Consider the following 16,867-nt stretch of genomic DNA (forward strand, 5'->3'; position numbering starts at 1 on the left):
AGCTACAGAAAGAAGGGGATCCATGAAAATATTAAGTAACAATAGTGGAAGTGGTCATAGATGTGGAAAAATTCACAAAAGTCACACGTTAATTAAGCATCTTACGTAGGGTCTTGGCAGCTACTTTAAGAACTTTGAACTTTATACTAAGATGAAGGGGAAGTATTGTGGGAAGGGGCTGATGGTTAGAGCTGCAAGTTGAAAGATCACTTTGGCTACTATCGCAGAGCAGCTTGTGCGAGGGCCAGAAGGGAAGCAGGGATCCTTGCCAGAAATGTATTGTAATAATTAAAGCAAGGGATAATGCAGATTTCGACAGGTGTGTAGGAAGGGGAGAGAGTATTGAAGAGATGCAACAAACCGGTCGAATGAGAAACGGAGAGGAAGATGCCCACGGTGGAGATTTTCTAGCAGGATGGTGGAGGAAGATGATGAGTTCAGCCCTGGAGAAGCTTGTGAAGTATCCAAATGTAGATGTCAGGGAGGAGGTTAGTAGGTCACTTATCTCTGACAGTTTAACTTTAGTAAAATAGGCGACCTCACAGAGCTATTGTGTGAATTCAGGGCGGAGTACACAGTACTCCTTCCATAAACGGCATTTTTTTTTCCCCTCCAATTCCTTTCCCCTATGCCCCATTGCGTGTTGGGAAACAGCAGGGCAGAACCCAGGTCGTGCTTACCTCGCGGTCTGGTTCCCTTTGGCTCCTACCTAACCCCTTTTCTTAGCACAATTCCTGGCTCAGGAATGTTTGAAGAATGAACAAATGAAATTAGGCCTCTTGTGACCCAGAGCTACATGTACCTGTCTGAAACCTGGAGCTAAACTGGACCTTTGGTGGGCTGAGAAATTAAAATAAATTTTTAAGAAGTGGGTGTGAAATAATCCAGAAGTTGGAAGGCCTGGACAAAGGCTGGGGCGGGGGCTCTTCCCAGCAAGCAGCCTCAGGGGCCAGTTGGCGAGCGAAGAATAGCTGCTGAGAGCTCGGGGACCTGGCTGCCCAGGTATTTATATGCAGCTCCGGGGAGAAGCAAAAGCGGAATACCTGCTCGGACCGGGCCAGGCGCTATCCCGCCGCGGCCTTTAAAGGCTCACCACGTGGCCGAGCTGCCGGCCCTGGCCCGGAGGCGGCGTCCAGGTTGCGTCTGCGCACTGCCTAGGGGAGGGATCTGGGTTCCGAGAAAAGACGCTGGGAGAGGAAGAGAAGGTTGCTCAGGGTGGGCGGCCGTGGGAGGAGTCAATTTCTTATGCAAATCGCCGCGGCGCGCAGGGGCTAGGGGCGGGGCTTGGGATGCGAAGCCAGGTCCGCCTTTGGAAGCGCGAGGGGGCGGGCCCCGCAACCCTCAGCCTCTTTCCGCGAGTCTCTGACGTCAGCGACGTCGCATTTAAAAGCGGCCGCGCAGGCGCAGTGAGCCGAAATGCGAACTTAGGCTGTTACACAACTGCTGGGGTCCGCTCTTGCCGTCTGCCCGGCAGTCAGTCAGCGTCGCCGCCGCCGTCGCCGCCTCAGCCGTTCCGGGAGTCTCAAACCCTCCCTGCCGCCGTTTCCCCGCGCTTCTGGGAGCCTCCGGGATTTCTCGTCCGCCCGTACAGGCCGGTCCCGAACGTCTGCGTCTCCTCGGCGCCCCTCGCCGCGCTCGCCGCTCCGGCCGACATGAGTGGGGACCATCTTCACAACGATTCCCAGGTACGGCCCTGCCCGGCCCACCCGTGCCCCTGGCCCTGTCCTGGTCCTCCACGACCCCCGGCGCAGGCCCCGGCCTCGGCCATGCCGCTTTGACAGGCCGAGCCCCAGGCCAGGGACTGCCGGCCGGAGGCTATCGGTTCCCTGGGCCCCAGGCGAAAACCGCCAAGTTACAGTCTCAGGGTGGCTGGCTGGCCCTTCAGGCCGTTCCCGGGGCCCACTCATCCCGGGGAGCTCAGGGTGGGCCAGGCCCCCCGGCCGCGCGCGCTTGCCCGCTGTCCGCGGGGTGAATGTGCCTGTTGTTTCATGGTCCCTCCTTTTCTCTCCCCAGATTGAAGCGGATTTCCGACTGAACGGTGAGTGTGCCCCCTCTCCGACCCCGGGCCCCCCGGCCGCCGGCCCCGCGCCCTGCCCGAGCCGGGCAGAGGACAGACATGGCGTCCCAGAGACTAAGTCCCGGCTCCTCGCTCACCGGCCCCATTGTTCCCATCGGGCCGCCTCTGGACCCCCTTTCCCGGGACCCCAGCGCCCCCAGGTCCCGGCCTTCCCAAGAGGGGGCACCGGAGACCCAGCGTCGCCCACCGCCGGCCCTCGGGCTGCCTTTCCGGGCCCGGATTCCTCCCGGGAAAGTCGCCTTGTCGACAGTCGGGACTTAGTCTCTGCGCCATTTTCTTTTTCTCTCTCCTCTCGTTTCTGTGCCTGTGTCTCTTTCTCTCCCTCCCTCGGCTCCTTCCTTGAGCTGCCCAGAAAGAGCTTTCTGCAGAGCAAAGCCGTAAAAATCACAGACCTCACGGGAGGGAAGGGTGGGAGACGGTATTGTTACAAATTCTTCCCTAAGAGAACTTTATTTGGGAGGTTGTTCCCTTACTGCTTCTTGTTTGTTTCATTTTCTGCTTCCAGAATGAAAGATACCCTTCGGCAACTGTTGATTTTTTTTCCCCCGGTAAGATGTTTATGGTAGGAATTAGGGCTCTAAAACTTAACCTATTCTTTGTGGAGTTCTTCATATTTTGAGATTGCTTTCCCGAAGTTGTGTTCTTTGCAAAGGTAGTGGTACCTCCCTTCAGAAAGTTTGCAAGTTCTCTATGGGCCATCCAGTGTAAATGTCGAACTCGGGCGTATTGGGTTTTGTTTTTTGTTTTTAGATTTAATTAAAGTATTACTGACTAGTCCTTTTCTTTCATTGGGGCTGAGGTTCCTAAGGTAGTGTTCTTTTAGAAACGCAGTTTAGTGTAGCTGTCAGGAGGAAGGGTTGTTGAACATCTCGTCTGGCCTGGTGTATTGACCTTTTCTTGCAGGCAAAAAAAAAAGATTTTATTTATTGAAGCAAAGAGTGGCCAGCACCCACCCCTGCTTCCTGTTCATTCTTTTTCAGAAGCTGCTGTTTTTCAGGATCAGGAGCTAGCTTGCTTTGGCCAGATATTTATGTTTTTGACCGCTTTTCAGCCAAATCAAAGCATTCATTCTTTTGAGTAGTCCCACTTAAGTTACCCAGTGAAGATTCCCCCCAATAGAAAGCTCACCCTGCAAGCTTTTCAACAGTCCTGTTGAAGGAGAAGGTACCCCCTGTAGTGTGCTAGGAGTTCCCACTGATTCTGATGGTACGTAATCCTACTCAATTGACTTTGGGTTCCGGGAACCTCTCCAATGGGAGAAGCTGATGAGTAGGTTTTCTGATGTTGTAATCAGCAGTCCATCGTGTTAGCCTGCTCTACTGAGAACAGCCTCATGATCAGATTTTGAAGTGGGGCATCCAGGAAGAGATGGTACTTGTGAGTAATCTGTTAAAAGTGTAGCATTTCTTGAGCACCTAATATGTGTTTAGTACTGGAGCTGAACCTTTGGCTACAACTCGCTGCTCTTCAATCCAGTCTGTTTGGGGAGTCATAATTAGTTAATTATAAGGTAGGTGCTGGGGCATGTGTATACCCGAAATGCTTTGGGTGACTAGGAGATTTAACTTTGTCTGGGGGTGGGGAAATTTCTCAGAGAAGGTAGCTTCTGAGCTGGATGTTGTGCAAGACTAGGTGCTGAGTGTCAGGGGCTGGACTATTTCTTAATTATGTGTAGCCAACCTATCAGGGTTTTAAAAGAGGGAGATGAGGCCCCTGCAATTCAGAAAACCAGAAAAAGTATAGATATGTTTCTTTGGGATGTGGGAGCAAAGAAAGGATGTGGCAGGTGAGGATGTCCTTTTGACCTCTTGTAGGAAGGTAAGTTCTTAAATACAGAATAAGTGTTCTTTTGACTTTAAAACTGGGCTGAGTAGTAATGTGTCTAGTAATGAAACAGAGTTTAGTCCTTTCTCAGAAAATTAACCTCCATGGTTCTTACCTAAATTATACAAAGGAACTATTGAATATGTGAATGATTGTAGGCTGGTAAATTCTTGATCTTTAGTGCCAGTTTTGTAGGGACTGGAGTAAACTGGCTATATTGACTTTCAGAATGTGTTTCTTCACTTGTAATGGCAATAATTGCTAATGCTTACTGAATGTTTACCGTCTGTCAGGCATACATCTCAGCTCTCCATGGATCACCTAGTTTAATTTAACCTTTGGGAGAACTTTTATGATTTAGGTGCTATTATATCCATTTTATAGGTGAGGAAGCTGAGGCTTAGATATATTTACTAGCTTTCCCAAGACCAGTGAGTGGGGCACTACAGAGCTCACAAGCTTAGCCACTATGCTGAGTAGGATTCTAGAATTAAGAAACTAAAAGCTTCACATCCCTACTTTCCTAACAGAGCTGAAAAAGGAGAGGGAAGGATTTGATAGTCTGTTACTTGCTTTTTGTCTAACCTGCTCTTTTTATCTAAACTTGCTCCTTCAAGAGAAAAAGCACTTTAACTGGTTTTCCTTCCCCCCTCCCCTGCCCCAGCCGTAGCCCTAAGGGTCTAACACTGGAGTATTATCTTTGTAAATATTGTCTAGAAGAAAGATGTAGTGTTAGTAGCTGTGTGCTTGTTTTATTAAGCAGTACACTGGTAACTGGTGATTGATTCATGTAACTAGGAAAGATAGTTTTTAAAAAATAAAAATCAGTGTTTAATTATGCTCAGACATGTTATTATTGATCTTTATATTAAGAGTTTGCTTAAGCATGATTTTAAGCAGACATAACCACTTTACAGATTAACTGTGCCAGTTCATATAGTAAAACAAAAATTCCCCATTTGCCTGCCCTCATCCCCTAAGATCTAAAAGATATTTTGCCTTTGGAGCTCATTCTTTACAATAATTGAAACTGTTGCTGTTCGTATAAAATTTAGAGTATTCCAGGCTATACTCAACTGCTGGGAAAAACCTGTTATTTTTGGAAATGTATTTATATTTAAATACTGAGAGTTTCAGGAGCAGAAATCATAATCTCTTCTACCTAAGAGAAAAGACTTCCTTTCTATGTGTTCGTAGCATATTTGTATTAATTGTAGTGGGGCTGACTCATTATCACAGTACTGTGCAGACAGCTGAACTATCTGTAGAGTTGATGATGTTAACAGGTTGGGCATTAGTGGTCCTTTTGCCATTTTAAGGGCTTGATGTTTTTGTGTATCTACTCTGGAGTTTTACGGCTCTTCCCTCCCTGGTATAAGTATAATGCTTGATTTCACCAGTGATGATTCTAATAAATGTTATATGGGATCATTGTTTGACATATCTTTTGTTGAGTCTGGTTAGCTTAGTAGAGTCAAACTGGATGGAGGAATTAAATATAAATTGTTTCTGATGCTGACAGGTAGTTGTACTTCTGTGCTGTTTGGGCACTGGTTCAGGTGGGAGGTGGGAAGGCTAATGATGCTATCTGAAAATTCCTGTCACATTTTTAGAACTGCAAAGTGATGGCACCTTCAAAAGCTATCGGGCACGTCTTCCTGCTCGATCTGAAAACACTTAAGCGTTAGGCTCCAGTGTTGTCTTTCCTTCTGCTGCAGCCAGGCTCATTGGGGGTACCTTTTCAGAATTAGTGAGCTGATATGGAATCTATAGATAAAACAAGTTTGCTTGTCAGCATGTGCCTTTTAGGTTACCAGCACTCAGAACTCATAAACAAATTTTAGATTCTGATGTTCCTGGTAAAAAAGGAAAATCTAGGAGTTGCTAAATAAGAAATACCTTATGGTTTGTTAAGTGAAAACTAGATAATATTGGCTGTCACCAACTCATACTTGTCTTTGGGAAGTAGATAAAGTAAATTGGAAAATAGGAATCCAGGGTCAGTCCTCAAATCTCATTTTAACCAATAGCAAAAAAAAAAAAAAAAATTGAGTCTGACTTTTTTCTTTAACATCGGCATAAAAATGGGGAATTGTGAGACTTTGAAGAGAGATTCATTAATTTGTTCTGGGCCTCAGTAAATTAGTATCCATTTATACATTATACAAGTATTCTTAGGGATTCTTAACATGTCTTTTTTTTTTTCTTTTGATTCTTAACATGTCTTAAAGCTTATATTCCAAAATTAGGCTATTGAGGCTTTTTGTTTGTTTGTTTGCTTTTGGGCTTTTGTGGCGGGTGCAAAAAAAAGTCTGCCTTTTGAGTCTGTAAATATGTTAGAGAAATCTTTGTGTTGTATGTTAATTATAAGTTAGCCATTGCTGCTAATGGCATAAGGAGTGAATCTGTTGTACTTTCTGGATGTGCTTCATTTTAGGAGCCTTCAGACATACTGAACTTGGGTGTTTTACCTCATAGTAGTTGAGTGTGAGCACATAAATATGTTATGGATCTTTAACAACTTTTGCCATACTTTCAGTGCAAAATACTGATTTTCTTCAAACCCAAAGTTGTTTCTCCAGAAGTGTTTTGTGAAGGATTGCATCTTTTCCAAATGAAACTATGTTGAATTCCAAGAAAGTTCTAGTTCACGTGGAAAATGGATTCAAATGTAATTATTTACTTTTGCATGAAGCTATGGAAATGCTTGAAATGAGTATTTGATGTGATATCCTAAAGTAAAAAAGCTGTCTTGAAAGAAATTAAAATATAATTAATTCATTGCATTTGAAGATGGAAGAGAGTCAGTTCACTAACTTTTCTGTATCCTGTGGTTAAGATTATCTGACTGCCCTTTATTATTTTTGAAATCATTAACTTTGCAAAATGAGGGCATTTGAGCAAGCAGTTGAGAATTTGGCTTCTTTCGGTAAAAAGTTTGAGGTGAGAGAAGTTCCTAATTGGCTCTGAGGAAGTAAGTGAGATATTGTGTTTAAAGGAAGCTTTTAGATTGTGTTTAAACTTTGAGTAGTAATAGACTTGGAACTAGTCTTTTCTCTCTATTTCCATGCCTTGTAAATCTGAAGTTTGAGAAGTGGCTTTCTATCCCTGTGGCTCCAGGCCAGTTGCTGAAATAGGAAATCTAAAGTAGGGGCCATCGGCATGGAAGAATTAGCATTTTGCCAACTTTTGCCCTTCCCCCACAACCTGCCTATCTAGATATCTAGGTACTCTGTGTTGATAGCATAGGGCCTGGGTACTGTAGAGAGGGATAAAGATGCGGGGCTGGTGACAGTGACTAGCCTTGGCTTTATTAGATGGGAAGAAACTTACAGTGGAATATCTGTTAGATAGTAATGACATTTTTGGTAGTGTTATAAGAAGTGACTAATAGTTTGATTTAGTGCGCATATTTAATATATTCTATATGTTCAAGAAAGATTCTAAATATTTTTCAACCTGGGAGAGAAGTGACTCAAGTATAGCTCTAGGGTGTATAGATTGTATCATTAGGTTAGACCACTCACTATGAAAGTTTCTATTAAGTGTCTTTATCTGTTATATCTCTGAAGTTTTAATAAAGAAAGAAACTCCAAGGGATATTGGCACCTTAAGTTTTAAACTTCTTTTTGGTAGGTATTCGTTTTTAATTTGTTGTCTTAAATTTTTAGATCCACTCAGTTATCTCCCTGCCAGCTTTACCTTTATGGACTACTACTGAGAATTTTTCTGAAATATATAGTAAATATTTTTATTTACATCTCTCTTCTGCCCTCCCCGTTAGATTTGGGGTAGAGGTGCGTCTCTAGCACTCTGTTAATTCCTCTCTGAGCCTTTGCAGTTAACTTTGTTTCTGTGGATTTAAGGAACCAAAGAATTCAGTTCATTAGCATTTCTGAGATACACGTAGATAAGCACCAGCAAAAGGTGTTAAAACAATCAGCATAATTGAGAACTTTAATTCTCTTGTCTTTGTTGATGTTGAGAACAAGTTTAATAGATCACTGGGTGTTCTGACATTTTCCTGTATTTTAAGAACAAAAACACATTAGCCAGCCCTTGGTCCAATAATCTTTGTATTTTACTTAGCACAATCTTGGAAAGATAGAGGAACCTTTCTTGGAGGACACATCCTGGGCTGTTTGAAGTTTACCAAAAAAAGTTTTAAGTTGAAGGTTAGTCCTACACTAGAATACAGTAGAAATGTACTTTTTTGCCATTTAATAAAATTCCAGATTTAAACCTTGCCTACCATATGTGAATGTCCAGATTTATAAAGCTCCATAGGCAAAATATTGGTTGGGGAGAAGACTGATCTAGCAGGTTTCAGGGTCAGTGGATTAGGGGATCTCACTGGCTAAGACCCCTTGCTTTACCTAGCTCCTATAAGGTATCCCCTTTATTTCTTAGCAGCAGAAGGGGAAGTAGGAGGAAGGGAACTAATTTTGAGTTTGGTATTTTTTTTTTTTGTATTGATTAAATCTGAATTTAATAGGAATAGTACAGATTTGTGAGAGAACCAGAGACCAAGAAAGGAAATTTTTTTCTTTTTGTATCTTATCTCCCGAACTGCCTTGGTCCAGATTCCAGGAACCCCATTCAGGTGGTAATTGATAAGCTAGTATGGATGTCACAGCTTGCCCTTCTGGTAGAGACAGCTTAGACCCCATACATCTGGAGTGTTAGGTCTTCAAGAGATGCTACAGTGTTATGGTTGGAACCAGATTGGTATGGAAGGATATTAAGTGAAGAGGGAGGCTTTGGGGAGATGCTATACTCTTGAGCAGCTATGTTAAAAAAGAAAGCTGGAGTAGAAATCAGAAAAATCTAGATAAGTCCCTGTTCTTACTGTGAAACTTGTCCTTTTCTTACTATGAAACTTACCTTGTTTTCTCATCTGTAAACAAGGATGATATTTCTATGCTTCACAAACTATTGAGAATTAAATGAATATGTAAAGATGCCTCTCTGCCCGCATTTTAAAATTGAAACTTTGATCAGATAGCTTCTATTCTGAAAATTCTTTATTTTGAATGTTAGTTTTGAAGTAGTGAGTTGATGATTGTTGTCTTCCTTCACTGATATTCTCTGTTAACATTTTAAATCTTCTGACATTTACACAGTGAACAGTAGCATATAACTAGAGTTGGTTGATTCTTACCTAACTGAACTGCATAGCCTCCATGGGTCTCTTCTGACTATTAAGCAATCACTGTAAAATAGAACGTGTTGTATCTGTATCTGGATTTGGGCTAAGTAGGAGCCAAATGTGTATATCTGGTTCCTACTTTTCTAAAAATAAGTCTTAAGGCAAGGTGGTCACTGCTGAAGGACATTCCAACAACAGAGAAGGTGGGTTTAGAAATGAGGGAGGCATACTGATGTGCTAATTTCTGAACCCTTTAATTGAATTACAGGTTTTCTATCAAAGTCACCCAGAGCTTTTATATGTTTTTTATACCTCAATAAAAAAAAAGTTTTCCAGAGATTTACCTTTTAGATGCATATAATCAGTGAAATGCCAAGCTCATTTTTTGTGATTTTTTTTTTTAAACCACGAAACTGAGTATTGTCTTCTGTCAGCATGTTTCTTCAAAGGGTACTACTATTACACTTCTCCCTCTAAACGTTTTTAAGCTGAGAAAACTTAAAGCACCTGAGAGTTACCGTAATTTTTCATTTATTCATACAGTTACTTAAAGTAACCAACTCAACTTCTGTGAAATAGTAATTCTTGGGAATAAGTGCCTTAAATTAATAGTTTACGTATGAGAATTTGAGTAGCAAATTCCATGTTAACAGCTGTGCATGAGTAGGCATTTGGAGAAATTTTTTATCAAGTCAGCAGAAATTTTAGTAATGGCTCATAAGTCTAGGTAATGCTGTTACTGAATTGCCTTGAATTTTTAATTTGGAAGTACTACTTAAAATAAACCAAAGTTAGGGATGTGTTCACTAATGTATGTTAGATTAAGCCAGACAGATTTTAGTAGAGATCTTATACCATTGATCGAAAGGATTATCAGAGAAGCATCACAACAAGAGCAGACTTTAAAATCAATAGTTAAAGGTAGGCCAGAGAAAATAGATTTTTAGGATCAGAATTACAGAATAGGGTCTAATTTTAAAGTCTTTCAAAGATAAAATCTTGAAAAGATAAGCTTCTGAGGAACATATGGTTCTTAAACTATGTGGGAAAGATCCTGTGCGAAAGGGAGTATTAGTACTGCGTGGATGTACTGTCCTCAGTATGTGAGAGTCAAAAATAGGATTGGATTGAAAAGTCTTCAGAGCAAGGCCTCTTTCTCTTATACCATTTTCCTCTGATTCAGAATGTAAATAGTCTTGGGGGAGGTCCTCCCCTCAAAATCAGGCAACCTTGATATAGAGGAAAGGACATTGCAATTTGAGCTTTTGAGCTTCTCAATATTTAAGGTTTTTGAACAAGTTAATCTCTAAGCCTTAGTCTTTTGCTTATAAACTATGTTCTAATACTTCCCTCACCAGATTGAGATTAAATAGCATCACTTTAGGAAGGTTACAAACTGAGAACAAAATTTTGAATTCCTTGCCAGTCCTTAAAAAACCAAAACCACCCAAACACCCTTTCAGAGATTACTTCATTAATCTTTTGCACAAAGAAAACATCTTGAATTTGTTTAAATTTGGGTATTGTGAGATTCTACCCACGAGGAAGGGTCACTAGGGAGCCTTGAATATGATAGCTGTTGCTGTGAATCTGAGATAGGTGGGCTCAGGAGGGTACTGACTTGCCTTGACTTTGTGACTGTATGCAAACCACTTTGTTTCTCATAAGTTAAATTATAGTTTAAGCATCTTTGGCAGTGGATAACTTTTCCCTTTTTGCCCTTGAGATGGTGCAGTATTTAGAGATATACTTAGGAAGGTACATGTTTCATGTTTAATTGCAAATGGAAATTTTGAGCTGCCATATTCATTCATTCAAACATTCAGAAAGTAAATACCAGTTATGACTAGATAACAGATGAGCAAGACAAACTCATGGCTCTCAGAACAAACACTTTAAAGTTAGTGAATTTTAGGTCTGTATGCTTACTTCCTCTGTTGAGATTCCCTGTTTTTTTATTGGGCCTCAGTACAAAAGGCTCCTGTCATAACCAGGGTAAGTGGGGATGGAAGGTACTTTCTGGCAGTTAATGCTTCACTGTCAGTGAAAAAGAGTGGTCTCCATTGATTTCCAGTCCTAGGAGATTTTTTCCCCCTGTCTCCTTAAAAAAATTGGAAACCTAGATGTCCAAACTCCTAACTGTTCTAGAAAAAGAAATTTTAGCATACTTATAAGCTCATTAAACTTTTTCACCTGAAATAGAAGAATAAAAGTTCTGTGTGTTTTCCATTATCTTTTTGTTTCAGATACCTGTGTTGCATGAATTTTAGAAAAGTAGTTTTCAGGTTTCCCTGAACAGATAGATTTGTCAAAGTGACTGGAAATGTTCATATTTTGTGTGAGAGATCCATGTGACAATTGCTAATTCAAGTATTTGCTTGAAATAGTTTAAATCCTTGAACTGAATTGCTTGAAATAAGGGCTGTGAAATCACTATCTTCATAAATTTGAAGAACTGGAATCTTAGAGATGAGACTTAATACTTAAAAGTCCAGGAAAACTAATTTTATTAAACAGTTGAAATGTATTACTGTTGTTACTTCTTCCTAATCCACGAAGTGTCTTGATACAGGTAATACACAAAAGTTGTTAAACTCCTCAGGGAAGTTCAGAGTACATAGTGTTGTTACGTATAGTGATTTGAACACTAGAAAAGTGACTGAGGCAATGTTAGACTTTGTCTTATTCTTACAGTCGATGTGTTTTTGCAGAAATAGATGCAATGTCAGTAATTCTTGTTATTTAACATCAGAAATAAAGAAATGAGCCTCCTGGTAAATTGATCACATCAGGATCTATTTAATTTTTCGTGTTCTAGTTAACCAGGAAAGAAAACAAAAATGGGGAGGAGGAATACAAATTGACTAGTCTCTGCAGCTGCTGGTTGGCTTGTTATACTTCCAAACTGAAAGCTCTCTGAGGCCAGACACCCTAGTTCTGAAGTCTCCCACTTAGCTCCCTTAGTGTACAGAAGTCTAGGGCAGATGGGGTGGGCTCAGTGGAGATTCAGCTGGTGATGACAACCATAATTAATTGATTACTTTTTTCCCCTTAAAAATCAAATCACCTTCTTCCTCCCTTGAATGCAGTGTGATATAAAAATTAGTGCTTCCACAGAACTTTAATCTTTTACAGATGTTAGCACGCCTCCCCCCCCCCCCCCCCCCCTGATCTCAGAATGTCAGGACAGTTGTCTGTTCGTAGTGTGGTTGTTTTCCCTGTGGGAGAACGGATTCTAGTTGGACAAACAGGAAGCTGAAAATCTTCCCTCTACAGTCCTGAAAATGTTACAGATCTTATTTAGGACTGGAGCTAATGTCTAGAATTTAGATGTAAGGTAATGTTTGTGTTGAGCTCAAATTTTTAGGGGAATATTTTAAAATTTTACTACAGTATAGTGAAATATGTCCATAAGTGACTGAAAACAGTGGAAATGTTTGCATAAAAAAGATTAGTGGAATATCAAACAGAATTCATACTGATTGCACATATATAAATATGCATGCCAGTAGGTGCTGTTGTATAAAAGTGAAGATAATTTTGCCAAGTACATTTATTGAAAATTTGATTTTTTTAAGGCCTTCTGCAGCAGCCCTACTTTGCAGAAATAAAGTTCAGTGCGTGTTCTTCTCCCACAACTATGATCATATTTTGTTCTGTTAATATATTCTACTCTGGAATGCCTTCTCAATCTTTAGAATTTGGTGCAGTTTACATAAGCCTACCCTCTCCATTTTACTATTCTTTTTTAGGGAGTCACAAAGTATTGTCAAGTCTTGAGGACTAAAAACATCTCAGAGCCTGTTTCAGTATTGAAGGTCATAGTCATAGGTACTCAATTTTCCTTTCCAATGAAGTCTGTGTGAATCAACACTTAACCCCAAGCCAGAAGTAACCACTTTTCTCCTGCTTTCACTGAACTTTTATTGTCCTCTTCCAGCTGTTCATTTTAGGCTGGAGAAGTTCACAGGGTTTGCTTATTACTTACTAGGAAATAGGCAAGAGCACTATCTCATCCTATATGGTCAATACAAATACTTTCAACAGATGTTTATATTGTGAAATGGGATCCCAAACATTGAGAGCTTTACATTAAGTTGTCATTGTTTTCAGGTTAATTTGCCCAAGAATCACCTGGGAGTGCTTGGTAAAAATACATATTCCTAGTCCTGTGCCTTGAAGTTGATTCTGTATTGGAGCTGCTGGGATATCTGTATTTTTAGTATATCTTTAACAATCCAAAATGATTCTAATACAGGTGACCCATTAAGCACCTTCGGAGAAACTGATCTATCTGAACTATTTTATTTGGCTAAGACATATTTTGCTCCATTTCATTAAGGTACTCCATTGGTCCAGCTATTAAATTTACAGAATTTTTAAAACGTGACCAGAACAACATTTTCTAACACGTTTGTAAAAGCTTGACACTTGTCCCACTCTAATTAAATAAGTATTTTCTACTTTTCAACTAGCATTTAGCTACATAGCAGAGATGGTTAACTGCCTTTGCAACTGTTTGAACTATGTGTCTCATCAGAATCCTAGTCCTTTCTCCTACTTCCATGTTTAGCCATTATTTGATACTGATGTCATCTTTTAGGATTGGGTGACTAAGTGGAGCACAAAGTGTGATAAGTTCTTTTATTCTAATATTCCTAGGATGGTTAAAGCAGGGCTATAGAAGGTTAAGTGGAGAACAGTTTAGTGGAATGCTGAGGATCTAATCTGTGGAGGTTACTACTTTTAGATTAAATTAGGGTTCTTTAGCTACTGACAGCACTAATTGAAATGGGAGGATTTGAATAGAGTACTGGTTCTTAAAGTGTGATTTCCTGATTAGCAGCATCAGTATTGTCTGAGAACTTGTTGGAAATGGAAATTCTAGGGCCTCATCCAGACCTGCTGGTTCAAACTCTGGGAGTAGGGGCTCAGCCATATAGGTTTTACCAAGTCAACCAGGTGATGGATACACACTAAAGTTTCAGACCCAATAGAATAGAGTAAGATTGGAAGTTTAACTCTTCCTGTTGAGCCTCCCATTTTTAGGAGGAATGAAAGACAGTTGACAAAGTCCATATGCTCACCAGTGAAAAATAGACTTTGGAGTTAGATAAACTTGGGTTCAACTCTTGATGGTTGGGTGGCCTTGAGCAGATCATGACTCTGATTCATATGAAACCTATAACTAGTTGTAGTAATTCAACTTCTTAAACAGTGTTCCTTCTTTTTTCACCAGGCCCATGGCTGGGCCTCAATACTTGTTCAGTACTTGCACTTCCTTATAGTTAGGAATTTGGAGTAATTCAAAATGAAAGCATAAAAAGGAGCCAATTACATGATTAGCACCAGAAAGGCTTCTAAAGAACATATATGTATTCAAGCTTAGACTTTCCTAAGTTAGTTACCCAGAGAATGACCCGAGCATTTCAAGCACAATCAATAGTGATATTCTAGACAAAAGGGCCCCCTGGTTGAATTAGTACTAGGATGCATGAAGCAATGCATGAAGCATGAAGCAATGCATCAACACACTTTTACCTTTATGGCCAGACAGGGTATGGTCTTGGGGCAGTTTGAGGCCCATGCCCACTGGAAACAACTGCAGCTTAGGCTGAACTGGTGGGTTCCTATGTAGCACAGGCAGGAGATTTACAGTCACTTTCACTACTTCCCAGGCATTAAGGGCTCACTTAATAGAAGCAAAGGAGGACAAGCCTGCAGGAATGGGCCTGTCCTAATTGAGCTGGCCTGAGAAGGTACATTTTCAGGTTAGACAAGTCCTTTTTCTCTTTTAAGTTTTGCCTCCTGGGAAAAGAGCATTTTCAGTGCAGAGATGTCCTTCTGAAAATGTTAACCCACTACAGAAGAGTATGTGAAATGCAAAGGACCATCTTAAGGATCTTGTACTGGTTAATTACTTTCAGAGGCGAAAATTTTTAAAAATTCCAACTTTGTCTTGTATTTAGAGAACAAAGATGAGTTAGTAAAATGGGATTTGCTTGCCATACTCCTGAGGCTTAAAATAATTGCTCTATCTAGTTTCACTTATATCTCAGTGGACTAATATAATACCTTAGTTGAAATGTTCTTTGGGCAGCACTCATTGAGGCTCTGCTTCTCCAGGAGCTCTGCAGAAATGGCCTGCTTTTGAGATGGCAGTTTAGCCAGGCAAACTTTGGCTGACCTTAAGGAACTACATAGGACAGTGTCTTGCCATGTAGGGAAAAGCCCCCTGACTGGGCTCCAGCAGAGGAGTTCCTGGTGAAGTGGAGAGTGCAAGGCAAGGCAGTCTCAAGCCTGGCTTTGTCAGCTGTGACGAGAGCAGATCATACAACGCAATACCTCATGCTTCCTACTAGTAAGAGGAAGTTGTTGACCTGGATCCAAACTTCTCAGTCAGCACTGTCCAGTAGAATTTTCTGTCATGATGGAAATTGTTCTGTATCTGTGCTGTTCCATATGGTAGCTGCTGGCCATGTGAGACTGCTGAGCCCTTGAAATGGTGGCTAGTGTGGCCAAAGAACTTTGTTTTCAAATATTATAATTTAAATTTAAAATAGCTACATGTGGGTTGTGACTATATATTGAACAATATAGCTCTAGATAAAATTTTAGATAAGAGCAAAGAGATTCAGGTATAGCTTTTGCTTGGAATGTGGATAGTTGGGAGTTCCTGAAACTTTCAAATCCAAAACAGGTATGAATTTGTGTTACAAGTTTGAATAAAGGACCTCCTTCTGTATGTCTGCATTACCTTATCCTGGGTAACATGCTAAGAGGACTTATGACTTACCAAAATCATTTACCAAAGCCTTTGGAAAGTTCAGTTTTCCATTTTCCTTGACCTCTTTAGTGCTACACAGAGATGAACATTTAAAGTCCTTTGAATTGAATAAATTTTTATTTTTGTCTCAGCAGCCCTGTGAGATGTCATGTCTATTTTGTAGTTGACAAAAGAGATTAACTTACATTTATATATACCTTTATGGAACAGTATACTTTAAAATGGTAGGTTTTAGCTCACGACTTCATTTGAAATTGCAAGTATTTAGCATGTTGCTATAGCAAGAGGTTAATTCATACTTGTTAAATTGTAGTCAGTAATAAGTAACCATAGAATGTAGTATATTATAAGTGGTAGAGAATCTAAGATTGTGTAGGCAAGCATATAGCACTCAAGGTGTTAACTCACCCAAGGCGTTGCTTATAGTAAAAGCAGATCAGCTTCTGTTCCCTACCTGGGACCTTCCTGTCATTTGTAAGCTCACAGAGAACATAGTAAGTGTAGACTTATATAAGTAATCTGGCCCACAGTTAACTAGACAGTTAGCTAGATAATTTTAGTCTGATGGAACAAAGTGGGATCTTGTAGCCTTGTAGCATATAGTGAACATATGAGGTCTTAGAAAACAACTTGAATAAATTGCTTAAAGACCAGGAGCAGGTCCAATTTCCTTCAGCTTTAGCTTCAAATTATGATCAGTTATTTTTGGGGTGGGAAGACGAAATGGGATCGGGATAAAATAAAATAGCTGCTTTTTGAATATTTACTGTTTTCACTTTACTTTTGAAGAAACTGGGGCTCAAGGCTATGTAGTTTGTAAGTAAGCCATAGCGCTGGGAGGCTGATCTAGGCCTGTCTGATGCCATAGCCTAAATTTGTAAATGTGATGCAAAACAAGGTAAAGAGGAGCCTGGGTGACTCAATTGCCTCCTGGGAATTTTGGGTTGTAGTGGAGTGACCCATGTAGTATCAGACCAAGGGCTTTCATTTCTTAGAGCACTTGCCTTCATTTACAGTGGCTCCTTACCAG

General features: G+C 40.6%; 1 protein-coding gene across 1 annotated transcript in view; it reads left to right on the plus strand.

Annotated features, from left to right (window-relative positions):
* Positions 1 to 1,274: 1,274 nt before the first annotated feature.
* TOP1 (DNA topoisomerase I) overlaps positions 1,275 to 16,867 on the plus strand; it is an 80,015-nt gene continuing 64,422 nt past the window's right edge. Inside the window, exons 1-2 of the mRNA XM_010958741.3 lie at positions 1,275 to 1,685; positions 2,014 to 2,038. Of these exons, the coding sequence (XP_010957043.2) occupies positions 1,290 to 1,685; positions 2,014 to 2,038 (421 nt within the window). The 5' untranslated portion in view covers positions 1,275 to 1,289. The remainder of the gene's footprint in view (positions 1,686 to 2,013; positions 2,039 to 16,867) is intronic.

This window comes from Camelus bactrianus, chromosome 19, assembly GCF_048773025.1.
Source record: "Camelus bactrianus isolate YW-2024 breed Bactrian camel chromosome 19, ASM4877302v1, whole genome shotgun sequence".
Taxonomy (NCBI): domain Eukaryota; kingdom Metazoa; phylum Chordata; class Mammalia; order Artiodactyla; family Camelidae; genus Camelus; species Camelus bactrianus.